Here is an 18,157-nt window from a genome sequence, read left to right on the forward strand (position 1 = left end):
TGCTGATCGTGATCTGGAGATACTCGGCCTTAACACATACACCAAACTGCTTTTCATCGATTTAACTAAAAGTCAAGGGGAATTTTTACTCCAAGTCTTCATGAAGAGAAATCAAGAACTCAAATAAAGGTTCCTCACAGGACAAATGCATATGCAGTGGGCATGTTTCTAATTACATATATACACTTGAATATTCACCCATATTTCTCCATTTCTCTTATAAACATTCAGTCAATAAAATTAGTTTGAAGGTGAAGAAGAATGGGGTTTTTATAGACAAAAAGGGAGGGAAGGAATGTGCATGAAAGAGTGGATCTGATGCCTGGTTTATTTAATTAACACAATCATGGTGCATTGGTATTTTCTTGTTTGGCTTTGGTTATTTAAAACCAGAATGACTTAAACCTTATAGTCTCTCTGAAGAAAAAATCAAAGCATCCATCCTCTGCTTAAGCAGGACAATGATGAGAAAAGGGTCAGTTAATCTCTCAGTTCTTTCTGCTTCCTGATATGAACAAAACATCATGAGTCACACATGCTGAAGTCTACATTCAGTTTCATGAAAGCAAAAAAGAAAAAAAAACAACTAAATTTGACACTTTTGAGAGTTTGTGTTGAAAGAGAGTACCACAAATGATCCTCCATTGCAGCGAACAGACACACAACACAGGCGCGACTCACAACGACAAAATGGCAGTCTTCCATAGTTGCACACACACACACACACACACACACACACACACACACACACACACACACACACACACACACACTCTCACATTGGACACCACAAGACTTTCCTTTTAATTTATTTTTACATTGGTAAGCACAATCAGTGAGTTTTCTGACGAGGCGTCAGAGCAGGTTGTCCTCAGACGTTGGTCTCCTCTCCTTCCAGAGGGTATGCGCAGTACTGTACTTTCTCCTCCAGACACACGTCCTCTGTGGTAGTGCTCACATGACTGCCGCCGCCTCGGTGTGGCAGGAAAGAAAACTGCAATGTGTGTCTGCTCTTGGCGGTCCCGCCTTTCCCCATCCCGTTGCTGTAGGAGACGACTAGTCGGCGGTTCTCCTCAGGTGCAGTGGAGTGGGAGGGGTCTCTGTCAGCTTTGAGGCGAGGCGAGTCACCGCCGGGGTCACTGGCATTGTTGTCATGGAGATAGGGCGGATTGCCAGTGGCGATGCTCCCGCTCTTGATGTGTGGCGTGTGGCTGTGGGTGTGGCGGTACTCCTCATCGATGTCCTTACCCAGCTTCCACCTCTGCCACTTTTTTAACATCTCCGACTGCACCTGAGGGAAGATGGGACAGCAGAGAGAGAGCAGATAGAGGAGAGGCACATTAAGACTTGTGATGAAGATGAAATAAGATGCTGAGAACTTCATTAGATGGACTTGCTCAAAGACTAGCCTACATTTAAAGGATTAGAGATTAGCAGATGAAGGATGTCGTGTTTATCTCATTTTGTAGACCAAAAAAAAAAATAGAGCTTGAATAACTTGATGGAGCTTTCTGAGATATAAAATGGAAAGAGACAACAGGAACACTGATGATGAAAAATGTCTAATTTATTGTCTCTACAAAGGGAAAGGAAGGAACTGCAGCAATGGCAGAGATTAAATTAAGGTGATGCTTGACATGGAAGCACATCTGTCTCACCTCTTTGTTGACGAAGCAGTACAGGATGGCAACCAGCAGGCCCTGAAACAGAAAGTGGAGTTTAAACATTTCAGTCATGTCAGAAACCCGAAAATAAATTACAACGTTACACATTTTTCACTGTGCTAAGCTTTACTTAAACAGCTTTAAATATTTAATATTTTAATCATTACCAATAAACACCCTTATATCATCATCTTATTTATTTGGTTTTTGGGGAATGTCAGTTAGATAAATCATCATCACACATTATCTTGGTTTACAATTCACATGACCGAAAGGGAAAGCGGTTGTTTTATATAACTGCATTGCAAGGAGTTAAAAACATTTACCATATTCTCTACTGTGAAGTTGTTTCAGATTAAATTATACTGGTCACAATGCATCAGTACTGGTTCTTTATATCTATATATTAAAATAGAGTTCAATGGCGCAGAGGCAGACTACAAGCAATACTAAGTAGTACTTTTTAAGATACATGTATTGCTAGTTTAGGTTAAACAGCAACCTCAGGATCTGAGAGATGAAGCCAACACTAAAGTGCCAAAAACTGTAGCTCATGGAGTGGCCACATGAGGCTGCTCAAAACAGAGCAAATCCCCATAGAGCAACATGTTAAAATGCTCAACTTTACAGCAGAAATAAACAGCCTGGTACAAAAAACGGTTTTGGTCTCTATAGTAAATTTCACAAATCATGACAACAGTACGGGTGTGAATTTTTTTTATAATATATCCATCTCAATTATATTAAGCTTCAAAGTTCTGCATTATTAAGGGCCTGGCTGCTTTGAGTTGCACGTAACTGCCATCGCAGTAGGCTAATGTGTGTGTCTGCTTTGCTACCATCACGTCACCTCTTCTGTTGGCTGTGCTGTTGTTGCAAGGGTACTAAACTAATTTGATGGATCCATGTGTTGTTGCCTTTTGCCTAAGCCTAAGCCTAAGCCTAAAATGATTTAATTCAGCATTTTGTTAGGGTTAGGGGTTAGGGGTTACTGTTACGATTAGTGTTAGGATCAGGGTTAGGGGGTTTTATGGTCTAGATAGGCCTATTTGCCACAGAATTTGGCACTGATTGTGGAAAAAATAACCGCCTGGGGAACATGGGACCCTTTTTGGGAAAAAAAGCTTAGTATGTGAGCGGGGAACATAGGACGCAGGGAACAAAGGACCCAGGGAACATAGGTACGCTTCCATCTAGCTAGTTAGTTAGCTAGCCCTAAAGCCTGTTCCCTCTGCCAGGAGATTTTGCCATGGAGGAAGCGAATGTCAGCTCTGAGACAAAGCTTTAGCATTCAATTAGTTACAGTACCATCTCAGCACAAACCCTTCAGCCAGCACAAAACGATCTGATGGGCATCACAGCATTGGGAGGTGCCAGACCGGCTTGTCTGGCTGTAGCCTGGGAGGTCTGTCTCCAGAGCTGCTTTCTGCCTGACTTTATATACAGTCTATGGGAGTAATGTTACAACATAACCCTTTCCACCCGGTGCTGAAAAAATCCTAGTGAAGACAGTGACATGTCATAAATTGGTATAGATTTTTGGTTTTAGCTGGCTAATGCTAGCTTGCTTGCTAATGTGGACAAATGCTAGTTAGCTAACGTAGCAAAGGATAACGACAAACTACTTCATCTAGACTGGGATAAAATGGCTGGCAAATCTACCAATGTCAGCTCACTGTGTGCAAATTACTTTATCCGCTAATATTATGCAACTAACGCCAGATCCATGTAGCTACAGCTAGCTGGCTGCTGGCTAACAGGTCAGTAAGTTAAGTAGGTTACCTTCAATGTAGAATATCAAAAATAAATACTTAAAGTCAAAACACATTTAAGGAAACAATGTTTTTATAAATGATCTTCCATGTCTCAGAAAAAAGTGGAAAAAACATACACAGAGAAACATAGTAATGTTAAAATATTTGGGGATGTAATGTATGTGTGAATAAGTGAAAGTTCAGTTTCATGTGAGGCCCTGACCTGGAAAGAGTTGAACAGCAGGTCATAGAAGAGGCGAATGAGGCGTAGCATGGAGCCTTTAGGGACGGACTCATCAATGACGAAGGTGAAGAGGATGGCGTGAATCCCAAGTAGAGGAATGAGCGTCAGAGTGGACTTTGCTAATCTAAAAAAAAGGAGGAAAAGAGAAACCACTGGGTGAACTTCTGCTCATTTGACTTACTTACATCCTTCATCAGGTAAGATTTAAGATTCAAGATTCAGGTAAGACTCACCTGAACTTGTAGTCAGTGTATCTCATCTGATGAGCTCTAAGTTTAGACATCAGGATTTTGATAATTCGTATGAATATGAAGAAGTTAATCTGAAATAGATAAAGAGGTGGAGTTAAATAATGCAAAATATGTTCTGTAGATTTATAGATGCCATAATGTGTAAAAGAGAGACGGACTCCCAAAAATGTCTCCAGTCTTTTCTTTTCTTTCTCTGTGTGATTTGAACTGGCAACACACACACACACACACACACACACACACACACACACACACACACACACACACACACACACACACACACACACACACACACACACACACACACACAGTGATCTAGTGCAGACCCTCTCCACCGACAGAGAACATTAATTATTACAGCACTCAAGTTATTAGCAAATAATAGTTACCAAGTTTGGTAACATGTGTACGTTGTCTTGACAGAACTGTTTGTGTGAGTGTGTGTGTGTTTAAGTGCACACAAACACAGTTTATTTAGCTAGAATGTGTCTGTGTGTGTGTTTAAGTGCACACAAACACAGTTTATTTAGCTAGAATGTGTGTGTGTGTGTGTGTGTGTGTGTGTGTGTGTGTGTGTGTGTGTGTGTGTGTGTGTGTGTGTGTGTGTGTGTGTGTGTGTGTGTGTGTGTGTGTGTGTGTGAACAATAGTTGAACTGTAGGGTTGTGTTTGTGATTGCTGGAGGATGACATATGACGTTACACAACCGTACGGAAACTATTTCAGAGATTACGATAAAGCAAATTTTTCGACGGAGCAAAAACTGTGTGATTTACACGGCCCAAGGAATGTACATGTTTCTGAATATTTCAGTGTGTGTGTGTGGGTGTATGTGTGTGTGTGTGTGTGTGTGTGTGTGTGTGTGCGTATGTGTATGCATACACGTACACTTTTGCAAGCGGTCAAAAAGGTTGCTACTGTTACTTGTAATGTGCACTTGTGCTCTTAAGTGTGTTAATCCACAATGTTGTTTGTCGCTATGGGAACATGAGGCAGGAAATACACAAGAGGAATTCCACAACTTGTGTGTGCGTGTGAGTGTGTGTGTATGTTAGTGTGTGTGTGTGTGTGTGCGTGTGGGGTGTGTGTGTGTGTGTGTGTGTGTGTGTGTGTGTGTGTGTGTGGGTGCATCTGTAGCTCGAGTACATGCCAGCACACTCTGGCCTTGAATTTCTTTTATCACATTGCTCAATTGTGAACTGACATTCACAAACTAACCACAATGATTTTGTCATCTGAGCCATCTACTTGTCTCTTAGACTCCCAAGTAGGCAACTGAAAGAATTATTACCCCTATTTGGCACTCCTGTACTACATATGATCAATATGTTAAAGTAAGAGTAATTAAACCTCTTCTCAAAAAGCCCAGTCTTGATCCGGAGGTACTAGCCGACTATAGACCCATATCTAACCTTCCTTTTCTCTCTAAGATCCTCGAGAAATTAGTTGCCATCAGCTGTGTGACTTTTTACATAATAGTAAGTTATTTGAGGACTTCCAGTCAGGATTTAGAATGAATCATAGCACTGAGACAGCACTGGTAAAAATTACTAATGACCTTGTAATAGCTTCAGTACTACTTTCTACACTATTGACCATCGCATCCTGTTAAAGAAACTGGAGCATCTAATCCTCCATATACACTTAAGTTAGTCAACGAGTTCCACAGGGTTCTGTCCTTGGACCGATTCTATTCACCTTATATTTGCTTCCCTTAGGAAATATTATAAGGAAGCACTCCATAAATTTTCATTGTTATGCTGATGATACCCAATTATATTTATCGATCAAACCAGAAGAAACCAAACAGTTAGCTAAATTTCAAGGGTGCATTAATGAAATAAAAACCTGAATAACCTGCAACTTCCTGAAGTTATTGGGCTTCGCGTTGAACACCTCCGTAACTAAATATCTAAAGATATTGTTACGCTGGATGGTTTTGCCCTGTCCTCCAGCACCACCTGTGTTATCTTTGATCCTGCTTGACACCTCCTGCTACTACTATTATTATTATTATTATTATTATTATTATGATGGTGATTATTATTTATATTTATAAACCGTAAATATATATATGACTGGTCAAGGCATTTGGCCATCCACCATTGAGTCGGGTCCGTTCGAAGATTCTGCCTTTTAAAAGGTTTTTCGTTGCCGCTGTTGCTGTTACTGCTGCTTTTTGCTCATGGAGGAATTATTGGGGCTTTGTTAATCATAAATATGTAATATGAGTGTGGTCTAGACTGCTCTATATATAAACTGTCTTAAGATAACTTTTCTTATGATTTAGCACTATAAATTCAATTGAATTCAAGTGAATTGAACCGCATGACATGAGAACATGAAGGTAAGAGACAAACCGAAAGATACATACAGACTTACCAGATAAGCAAACAGAATAGGAGAACGGATGATCCACCAATATCCCATGTTAATATTCCTCTCCCAGCACCTACACACACACACGCACACACACACACACACACACACACACACACACACACACACACACACACACACACACACACACACACACACACACACACACACACACACATAAACGCACATTTTTACATCTTTCATTGTAACTAATTGCTGTTATCATTGTGAATCTGACCTTTTCACTGTATCCAAAAAGTTATCACTATAGCATTATATAGTACTACTATATAGCACTAACACTATAGTATGAATTCACAGGTGAGAACTGTTACATCTAAGCTGCCTTACTTTTGATGTAACAATACTGTGAAAAGTAACTTACTCCTCGTTCTCATATAGATATTTGGCTGTGATCCATGGTATCACGAATATGAGTGGTGCACCTAAAAATGACAGAGGTAAAATGAGAAAGTGAACAGAGTAAACATTTAAGGTCCCATATTGTGCTCAATTTCAGGTCCATACTTGTATTTTGGGTTTCTACTAGAACATGTTTACATGCTTAAATGTAAAAAAAAAAAAAAAATTCTCATACTGTCTGTCTGAATTTACCTGTATTCACCCTCTGTCTGAAACACTAGCACCACATCTGCACTCTCTGCGTCTTTTCACTGTCATTGTAGACGGGGAATGACTGTTATGCCACTTTCTGACAACTGACAGCTCATTTAAAGGCAACGTTTCTTAATACAGGCTCTATGCATTTTTCTGTGGATTGAACATTTCAACATTTTCACAGTATTTATATAGCACCTCAACCTGCTTTATAATAATAAAAAGACTTCCGATTTTTCAATATGGAACCTTAAGACAAAAAGTTGTTGAGACTGATTGTCTGACAGTCACCATCTGTTCATCAGATTAGTGATAACATCATAAATGCTGTGCTCCTGATAGATTATTCAGACAAATCTGACTTTCTGTATGAGAAATTACAAACAAAGTTTGCCCTACATTCATTCTTTAACCCACTCATCATGCTGACATGATTGTATTGCATTATTTGGCAATATTTGTAATGATGAGCTTAAAATCTCATGACCTTAATCTTATTTTACCTTACTCTTGTTTTACAAATATTCCAATTCTCTTCATATACACTGAGACCTGAAAGTTCTCCAAATATGAAATATCTCACCTCTTTAATAATATAATAGAAAAATCTTATCTGTTCATTAGTCTGGCCCTCTGTCGAGTCACAATGTCTCACTAACATTAATTAGAAATCCAGCTAATATTGTGGCGAGACAATGATTTGTTATCTCCGCTCAGTGAGGACTTTCATAATCGTGAAAAACAATGTTTGAAGTCTTAAGATAGCTATATTATTTAATTGTCATTTCAGAATAACAAGATGGGAACGTAATAATAATAACAATAACAATAAGAAGGGATAGTTTGGATTATTTTATGTGGGGTTGTCACATTCTGAATAGTACCTGTTCTCATAGAAATATGAAACATCTATTTCCCCAGTTCAAGTCCTTTCTCCTCTAATTTGTCAAATGGTACCTACTTGATGATTTTGGTTTGCTTTGGTGAAGCAGCATGTAAATGTTTGCATCTGACGAACAGATTGAAAAAATAAAATCACTTAATATTTCTTTTAAATCATAATCGGTAAACTTTGAGATCCCTAGTTTCTAGCGGCCTCTTTGGCGGCAAGATGTATTTGCAGACGGGCCTGTTTACTGTGCTTCTTGACTTATTTTTATTTTATTTATTTTTTACTCTTTTGTAAACTTTATTGACACACGATTACCTCTCTACTTCCGGTCCGTCCCCTAATGTTACCCTCTTAAATACATGCACACACACATGTTCCTATTAAACTTCTGCCACACTTCTTACTAAAAGCCTGACTCAGAAGTTGGGCAGACCAACCGCTGTCACTAACATGGCGGCAAATTGGCATTTAAGGAGGGAATGTCGCCACAGACACACAGATTGTAATACTCGGCAAAAAGTAGAAGTGCTTTAATTAGTGGGTAATATGATCAACCATTTAAGCATTGTTTTAACTCACTATTTGATAGATACTGTAGTAACTTATCATACAATAAACTAGATGGAAATCTTACATATTATATCTTTAAGAATATGTGATGTTAATGTAATTGAATATCAATTAATGTAAGGAGAAACCGTCAATCAACATTCCTTAATTGATGACATGTTAGGTGTGAACTAATCACACAACGTCAAAGTGATTTAGGATGAGGTCATTTGTTAATGGTGAGCAACAGGAATTCGTGGCACATCCTGTATTTGAGTCATGAATTAGTTAAACATTACTGAACTATATGATTTGTACCCTCATTATAAAGTTTCAAGATAACAGGTCTGAAATGATAAACGAAAGCTGCTCTGGCTTATAAACGATCTTTTATCACATGCCCTGTATATATAATATATTAATAAAACTCAGAAGTCAGCGGTGAATTAACAATTATTTGCATTTTTACATTAAACTGTGAGTAGCGTGTAGGTGCCAGGTTTTTCCAAGGAAGAAGTATGTGGAATAAAAAAGACAATATCTCTGGTTCTGCTATTTCAATTTTAAACTGTTTTGTCATCTAAGTTATAAAATCATTTCTCACTTATGCTCCCTGTCCTTGTCCCTCTATACACAATATCTTGTATGTTTAATGTCTGTATTTGCTTGCACCTTGCCCTGGGGGATTTTATTACTTCACTGAATGACTTGACTCATCCTGAGAACAGTCCCCTGTCCACACAGCTGCTTGGTATTTGCATACCTGTTAACCATTCCTACCTGACTGATGATGCTGATGACTGTGTTCCTTTTAACAACTGCTTGACAGTGTCTGTTTGCTACAACTAGTCCGGATTCTGATCTAGTACTGTTTACTCTTCTTACTAAATTCACCAAGAGAAAAGAAATACAGCTTCTATAATAACGGTAGCACCGTTATGTGATTGTTGTGGTTCTTACCCCAGCCAATGGCAAGGTAAATGTAGAAGTACTTCCTCTCGCTGAACACGGTGATGACTAGCAGGCTATGTAGGTAGATGCCCTCCACCAACAGCCAGTAGTTGTTGGCCATCACGCTGTACTGCATCATCACCATGGCGCCACGGCACCATGTAACAGCCTAACACAAAACACATGACGGGGGTGGTGGGGGTACAAAGAATAAGCCAAGGTGACACCTTCTCTAACAGCACAAAAGTCAATTTCAAAACTAGAGCTCCACAGACCAACCACTTGATTAATATTCTGCTTTCAGCTCAGTTGAATTATCTCTAAATTCAACTGCAGCACAATACAATGCTCACATTCTGGCTTAAAACAGCAGTTCAGGGGACAAGGATGGCTGTCCTTCACTTGAACTGTTTAATTCCGGCATCCACAATAGTTTTACTCAAAATCATTCACAGCAATTTTAGTGACAACATAACCCTGAATACATTTCCAATGTGTCTTGCACTTTAGAAAAAAAGCAGCAAATCCCATTTACAGTACATTTTTAATTTACTATTGCTCATACTTAATGTGGTTTTTATGCACAATGTCATTTGTACCATCTGATACTGCTAAACACAATATTCATCTGATGCAAATGTAGAGTAAATTAGCAAGAAAGGCGCAGGTGGAACTGGAACAAATTGTTTTGTGTAGGCAATTTCTCTTCCGCCCTGACATAAAAAAAATGTCTGTTTCACAAGTTTGGATGTTTTTCTTATAAAATGACGATGTAGTGTGACATGTGTGAAACCAGGAAGAGCCATGCTAGCAACTACTTTTTTTAAGTTATTAATTAAGTTATCATGAGAAAACAAGATAATTAACTCATTTTTAAAAAGAAAAGGTTTCCTCTTATCTCTTATAATGTTTATTAGAGATCAGGTGCGCCCTAATGCACTGCAGTCAAGCCAGCCGTCACTCACATCTCCAAGGTCAAACCAACCGACAATACAAATGTACAGTACTGCACCCATTCTGGAATTTATGGGAAATGCATTCAAACAACCTCGACTGAACCGACAGTGACAGAGTTGATGAAGTAATCAGAAGGATTTACCTGTGAAGATGAAGCCTTTTACTGTGTCAATTACGAGATTTTCCGATTTAAAGAAAGTGTATATTAAAGTAGCCAATCAAGCTATTTTAAGGTACAAATAAGAGGCTTTACGCTGATGCAGTAAAAATGCTTTATTTTGGGAGTGCATGTAGTTAGAGATGCATAACTGCATAAATATATATATATACCTATATATAAGATAGATAGTGCCTATAGAAAGTTATGAAACCCTTTTGAAATAGTCACTTTTTTGTTTTACAGTCTGAAATGATAACACATTTAAAAATACACGTTTTTTCAGCATGATTTAAGCATTTTTCCTCACAACATTCAAGTGAAAACGTTTTTTTTTTTAATTTCTGAAAATTAATAAAAAATGACACATCACATGCACAGATCAACAAACCTCTGCCATTTAGACTTGTAACATCTTCAAGGTCACCATGGGCCTCGTGGTGAACGGTCCTCAGAGGCATAGTTAATACCTTTGAAATCTTTTTATATCCTTCTCCTAACGTGTGCCGATTACATAACTTGATGTCAGGTGGAGGCCAATTAACTTGGTGTGTAATCTGGAAGGTGATTGGTTATACCTGAGAATGTCTATAACGGTTATTCTAAAGGGACTCATCACTTTTCCCACACCGCTTTTGTAGGTTTTAATTTTTTATTAATTTTCAGAAATTTTGAAAAAAAAACTGTTTCACTTGAATGTCATGAGGCAAAATGTTTAAATCACGCTGGAAAATCCTTTCAGGCTGCAAAACAAAAAAGTGAATATTTCAAAAAGGGTATTATAGTTTTCTATAGGCACTGTATATATATATATATATATATATATATATATATATATATATATATATATATATATATATATAGCAGGCTAGGCTAGCCTATTGGCTATGTACTGTATTTTGTAAAAAAAAACTTTGTCGATTTGTGACACATGTATACTGCAGCTAACAGCTCAATATGGCCCATTTGAACTTCTGATCTCTCTGATTAAAATTTTCTTACAATAAGTTAACTATCTTGTTTTCTGGAAATAACAGCATTAAAAAGTCATTGTCTGAGATTTTTTGGTTCGGTTTATTTCCTGTTTTATTATGAAAATCACTTTCTCAACACCTGTGTTCTAGTAGTTTCTTGTGTATTTGACCATTCCAGTTCTACTTGTTTTTGAGCCTTGCATTGTTTGCCAGTATATTTCGGCTCCTGTAGCATGTCTTCCTGTTTACACCTGTTTTGTCTACCCTCATCAGCGTGCCTTATGTTGCCTGTCCTCGTCCCGTTACCCAATCAGTGTGTCCTTCAGAATTTCAGTTCCCTGCCCACTCAACATTTCTATATATCTTGTCAGTTTGTTTATTTGTGTGGAAAATAAAGTTTATTCTCTAGTTCTTGTCTCAAGCCTACTCTCTCTGCATTTGTGTCCACCTGCCTGCTTTAGAAGAATTAGAAGAAGAAGAAGAATTTCAATTTTTTTCACTCTATTATTGTTATGCATGTTACACACACAGGCCCAAAATACACACACATGCACAGACAGGACATGCAATTAATGGAGAGATGTTAGAGCGAGGAGGCTGCCAGCGCCCCGAGCAGTAGGGGGTTCGGTGCCTTGCTCAACAGCACCTCAGCAGTGCCCAGTAGATGAACTGGCACCTCTCCAGCCACCATACCACACTCCATTCATGGTCCACACAGGGACTCGAAACCGGCAACCCTCCAGTTCCCAGCCGAGTCACCTATGGACTGAGTTACTGCCACCCCCTGCTTCAGCCCTGACAAAAAAAATAATTGCTAGGACAGCCGATCTTGACTTACATACAAATAGAAATATTAATATTTAATCTACCTTTACAATTTATATTCAAATCACAGTGCAGGAAGACGTATGATACTCACATAATGCAATGAAAAGTAAGGGAGTCACAGTAAAGCTTTGTTTATGCTCGAGCGAGAGGTGCGGGCCCCAAATGTTGCCACGAACATACAAAGAGACGTTTATGCTCAAGGCTTTGTTCGTTGCAGTATGCTCCGAAACACAAAGGGTGGTGCAAACAAAATAATCTCTGAATAAGCAAAAAAGAGTAGAAGAGAAGAAGAGAGCAGAAATAAAGGACAGTGGGCTGCCGTCTTCGGTAGAAAGCACTGACATACCGCCAAACAATGCATTTGTGTAGGCTACTGTAATGGTTGACTCTGAATCAAAATAACTGTCCGCCCCAATGTGGAAGCAACTGGAGAGCCATCCTCATCATCATATACGACGGCGTATTAGGGCCAAGTATGAAATAAAAAATTTACGGACCCTTGGGAGGGGGTAATATTTTGAGAAAAAAGTGCCAAATCTACGAGAAAAAAGTAGCAGATTTATGAGAAAAAGGGTGGCAAATTCTGAGTATAATTGCTGCAGACATAGTTGCCTACACGGCATGCAGCAGCGCCTGTGGATCGATATAGTAAAGAGAGTGTAAAACAAAACACTAGCGATGTAAAACAAAAAAAAATTCTTCCGACTTTTCCCTCATAAATCTGCTACTCTTTACTCGTAAATGTGTCACTTTTTTTTCTCCAAATACTAGCCACACCCTCCAGCAGAATGCCTCTTCTTTTCCCAGTGTAACTCTCTCTAACCACAAACGTGAGGACACTACCCCTTTAAGGTAGTGTATGGGAGTTTGTGTTTCCTCTTACAAAAGTATGGTCACTTTGATATTTTTATTTCTTAGCCAATTTATGCTCTTTCCTGACCATTAAAGAGTAGTTGCCAAACTAACCATAACTTAACCACACTGTAGTCGGCACATCTGATGAAAATTAAAAATGTTTGCAGTGATTGCAGTGTGTTTGCTCTGACCGGTATGTTGACCCATGCTTGCGTCGGGGTGTCACTGCCACTCCTGGGGTCCAGTGTGAGGGTCAGCAGGGCGTCTTTGACCAGGATGGACACTGCTCTCAGGATGAAGGAGGCAAACAGGTTCATGTGGATGTTGTTCCTCATACAGTGGAGCTTCCTGGTGCAGAGGCGACAGCGTGTTTTTGACTTTTATATGTTGTATTTACTACGACTTAGGAACATGACTAGAATGATTTGTCCAAACACTGTGTTTTTTATGTTTTGCTTTATCTTTTGTTCATATTTTTATTGTTTCTCTCTCTCCTTCATGTTTTTTCCTCCCTTCCCTCATTTCCTTGGTTCTTTCCCTCCTTTTCCCACCTTTTTGCACATTTCATGCATTGCTTCTTTTTCTCCTGTTCTTATGTCTCTCCCTCACCCCTTTCCTTCTTTTCTTCTTCCTTTCTTTATGCCTTTTATTTCTTTCCTCTCTCTTCATTTTCCATCAACCCCCCTTTATCTATTTTCCTCCATCTTCCTTCCTCCCTCTGTTCCTTAGGAGTATTATCTTTTCGTCATTGAATTTGTCACTTAATTCCCTTCTCTTCTGCCCTATCATTCTCTTGTCTTCGCCTTAATTCTCTGTTCCTTCTTTTTTCTTGCCTCCCTTTCTCCTTTGCATGGTTCTGTCTTTCCTTTTTCTCAATGTTCTTCACCCCTTTTATTGATTAATTCCTTTCCTTTTTTCTTTCATTCTTTTCATTTCATTTATTCATTTCTCGTACATGTTGTACCTGAAGGCGATGAGGATTCCCAGGGCCAGTAGCAGAGCTGCCAGGGAGAGCGAGTAGCCCACTGTGTACATGATCCGTAACTGACTGAGGATGCGGCCATATTGCTGCTGCAGGACCAACAGGAGGGAGAGAGTCAGTTACTTCCATTCATTGCCTTCAAACACACACACACACACACACACACACACACACACACACACGCACACACACACACACACACACACACGCACACACACACACACACACACACACACACACACACACACACACACACACACACACACACACACACACACACACACACACACACACACACAGCTACACACACACGATGCAGTTTAATTTTGGCACAAAATTGGTGAAAAAGTCTTCAAGAGCACTTGAAGAGTATTTGAACAGATGAGAGGAAATTCACACTCATGAGTCATTTCATTTCGAGTGTCAAGTAAGTCACAGTCACAGTTTCGTCTAACCATCTGCCACTGCCAGCAGCTTCATACTAACTGTTACCTGACAAGGCAGGCCTTACCCACACACATGCACACACAAACACACTGTACTGTATACACACACCTCACCAGGGTCGTCCTCACATTCGCTGGTATTCTTTTTAGCCCATTGACCATCTTCATTGCAGAGTCTGTAGACCAAACCCTGCTGAACTGTTCACACAGAGACATTATGAGATTTCACGGTAGCTTAGCAAACTCTCCCCTGCAGAGAAAGACTGTGTGGCTAAGAGTGCCACAAAATAGTAAAAGACCTGGAGTTAGGGATACTTAGACATTTTGGAGAATACATGTATCTGTTGACACCATGATTCATACTGATGTTGATATCATACTGCACCTGTACAGGTAGCTAAATTAGCTTAGTTTAGTACGAAAACTGAATTTTATTGCCTTTGGACAGAGAAGCTGTTGTCTGTAGCTTCATAATTATTTTACGGACATGAGAATAGTATCAAGAAAGTGGATAGGGGTATTTTTCAGAATTACAAACTATTCTGATTTCTTTGGTCTGTTTTTTTTTTAACTCTTTTATTGTGCCTAAAACAGATTTGAGAAAAATGTCTAGCAAGTGTTCTGGCTAACAATGGCAATGATAGTTTGTTTTGTTTTTTATGTTTTTTACTCTTAATAAGTGCTTTATTTTTTTAAAGCAGGTGTATTGATAAAGTCAACCAGCAGCCCCCCCCCTCAAAAACACATGGAACAAATTATTCGGATGTATCTTCTTTCTTTTGACTGCCAGTATCTGTGGCTTCTTTACTTCCTGCTTATCGCTGTTTGTGGACATGCTTCTCCAATGTTAACAGGGGATTCCTTACAACTTACAGGTTGATCTATTTTTCTTCTTTTATTATATTATTTTTATTATGATAGCCCGAATAGGGCAATTCAATGCCATCCATGGAGTGCATGGTTATCAGGCTTCAACTAACTTGTCTCTATGACATATTATTCTGCAGATTATTGTCTTGTTGTCTCTGACTTTACAATTGAAAGGAAAGATTTAAACTTCCCATCACAGCTTTCTAGATCCCAAGTTGACATCTATAAATGTTTTGTGTTGTCTGACCAACAGTCCAACATCCACTGATACTCACTTTACATTAAACAGGAAAAAATAGAGGTGGAAGAGGTGGGTTTAGGACTTTGGCACACTACACTTCCTGGAAAGGACAAACCTGGACCCCTGCCAGGCTGCTAGTCCACAAGAGATAAAAGAGACAAGCTCCCTATTTACACCTGTCCAGTGCCTCTAAACAACCTGGAGGAAACCTGAAAATGAAGAACTGATTCTGTACATGGGAAGAAGCTGCAGATCAAATCTGGGTCCTTTGTGCTTTGTATTATTGCTGTTAACTACCTGAGACACTGGCCTGCACACCAGGGGGAAATGGCCCAGAAAGCTCCACAGGATAGGTGACTGCTCTAAGACACAGTGTGAAGTCTTGACACCACTCTCAGGTTGATTGTAACATGATAGTTGACTGCCTCATTCACTTTCTGAATCCACTGAACACACTTTTCAGTAGAGCATTGATCCAACACACAGTTGCATCCCGCTGAATGACAAGGACATGTTGAGCTTTGTAAACCATTGCAAAACATTTCCCATGAATTCCAAAGAATAATTTTAAATGGATGCTCTATGAAAAACTCTTTCGTCAAAGTGTTTAGACCTTTTCAAAGATGTAAACATAAACATTCTAAATAATCCTATTAAAAAGGTCTATAGTGTATATTATATAAAATATTATATATATATATATTATATTATATATATTATTATTTTGTTTATCTGCACTGTCTTCCACTTTGTACTGCACAATAATTTCCCTCTTATCTTAACACACACACACACACACACACCTTTCCGGTGCCATGGCAGGAACCATGGGCAGGAGACATTGACAGTGGTTCCTGGGAGTCCATCAGGCCAGCAGACGTACAGGTCAAAGGTCCTGTTACACACCAGCCCTGCAGTGGAGAGCAGAGTGTGAAATATGTGCTTTTGGCTAAAGTTGGTCAGTAGGTTCAAATGCAAGCTCCTGTTGGGAGCAGAGGCACTCACCTGTGGTGGGGGGCGTGGTGTTGAGGTAGTCTAGGCACTGTTTTTTGTAGCTACTCCACTGCTCCTTCACAAGCTCTAGGGAGTTAGTAGAGGAGACCTGCACAAGTAGAAACTGCCCTGAAACTTCTCGTCAAGTAAAACTATTGTTGTCAATTAAGTTTAGGCACACAAACTGCATGGTAAGGTTAAGGAAAAGATCCTGGTTTGGGTTAAAATAAGTAGGTTTGTTATGTAATTAAGTTTCACTTTGACAGGACGCGAATGGGACATAAACCATGGTCTTCCGGGTCCGGTGTGTGTGTTTGACCCAACCATCCACCCTGACCTCCTGGGGAATTTAAGGCTTGTTGTAGTCCGTTACCTGGCATCCAGAGCACTTTCTTTTAATGTGTAACACTAATCTGGATGGTTTTACATTTGAGATGTATTGGAGATTTCAAAATACCACTGCAAGCACTGAAGGTGGCAGCTTTGACGGCGCAGCCCTGTCATCATCAGGGTAGTAAAAGGGTGCAAAACAATTAATATCAACATTTCTGTGGTTTTTCAGAAACATATGCCAAAAAATGTTCTGCCGACCAGGCTGACATATCTCAATCTGTATGTAGGTGTGTGATAATAGAGAGAGAGAGAGACCATGAGTCATACCTTTGTGCAGCTGCAGAGCATAAGCAAGGCCAAGAGGAGACACACCTGGGACATCCCACTGATGCTGGGAGGATGGGGGTCGGTGGGGACCGGAGCACAGAGGAGGTCCAACACATGAGGCAGTCTCAGCCCTCTCACCGTGTGACCTACACACAGAGTTGGGTCAGTAGTCAGTTCCTGAATACATTCATTCCATAGGATTAAAAATGGTATCAAATCTTATATCTCTTATACTGAAAAAATGGACACAACCATAAAAACTTTAAGTTTCACAAATATAGTTTTTTTCTCTTTAAATATGTCAAAACATTTTCAGTACAAATAAAATGCATTTTGCAGATTGGCAATTTATAGTTGGTCAGATCAAATAACACAAAACAATACCAGCACAAACTACAGGTGTGCTGGGTGTATTATACAACATGTAGGTTGCAGTTTCATTTTTTAAAGGTACTCTAGTTGAAATCCTGACAAATAGTGGGATGAAATTTCCTCCACGCAGCTCTCACCCCAATACGTGAAATAATGAAGTATTTCTACGGCCACATGCACGAACATACATGTGTGGCTGGACCACAACAAACAAACAAACAGTCAGAAAAAATCAGATTTGATTTGATTTGATTGATTTTTGATTAAAAAAAACTGACTGACTGCTTCTTCTTCATTTACACTCTCAACACACAAGTGCTTGCACACACATCACCTAACAACATCAACTGTCTGATGAAAGCCATGTAGCTCCACAGTTCCAGCTTTTCATGAACAAAGATCTCAAGGACCATGGTTTATGTGTGAGTTCAATCCATTGGTTAAATTGACACAAAAGCTATAGTTTACATCCTACAGCAAAGCTCATGTCTCAACATAATTTTACTTCAATGCATGGAAAAA

General features: G+C 39.3%; 1 protein-coding gene across 1 annotated transcript in view; it reads right to left on the reverse strand.

Moving 5' to 3' along the window:
- Positions 1-827: 827 nt before the first annotated feature.
- gcgrb (glucagon receptor b) overlaps positions 828-18,157 on the reverse strand; it is a 55,364-nt gene continuing 38,034 nt past the window's right edge. The window contains exons 2-14 of the mRNA XM_083934374.1: positions 17,264-17,409; positions 16,616-16,712; positions 16,414-16,521; positions 14,609-14,697; positions 14,036-14,142; positions 13,263-13,419; positions 9,310-9,469; positions 6,676-6,736; positions 6,294-6,363; positions 3,896-3,984; positions 3,642-3,786; positions 1,659-1,700; positions 828-1,291 (exon numbers count right to left, since the gene is read on the reverse strand). Of these exons, the coding sequence (XP_083790500.1) occupies positions 872-1,291; positions 1,659-1,700; positions 3,642-3,786; positions 3,896-3,984; positions 6,294-6,363; positions 6,676-6,736; positions 9,310-9,469; positions 13,263-13,419; positions 14,036-14,142; positions 14,609-14,697; positions 16,414-16,521; positions 16,616-16,712; positions 17,264-17,317 (1,599 nt within the window). The 5' untranslated portion in view covers positions 17,318-17,409 and the 3' untranslated portion in view covers positions 828-871. The remainder of the gene's footprint in view (positions 1,292-1,658; positions 1,701-3,641; positions 3,787-3,895; positions 3,985-6,293; positions 6,364-6,675; positions 6,737-9,309; positions 9,470-13,262; positions 13,420-14,035; positions 14,143-14,608; positions 14,698-16,413; positions 16,522-16,615; positions 16,713-17,263; positions 17,410-18,157) is intronic.

Source organism: Echiichthys vipera, assembly GCF_963691815.1.
Source record: "Echiichthys vipera genome assembly, chromosome: 2".
Taxonomy (NCBI): domain Eukaryota; kingdom Metazoa; phylum Chordata; class Actinopteri; order Perciformes; family Trachinidae; genus Echiichthys; species Echiichthys vipera.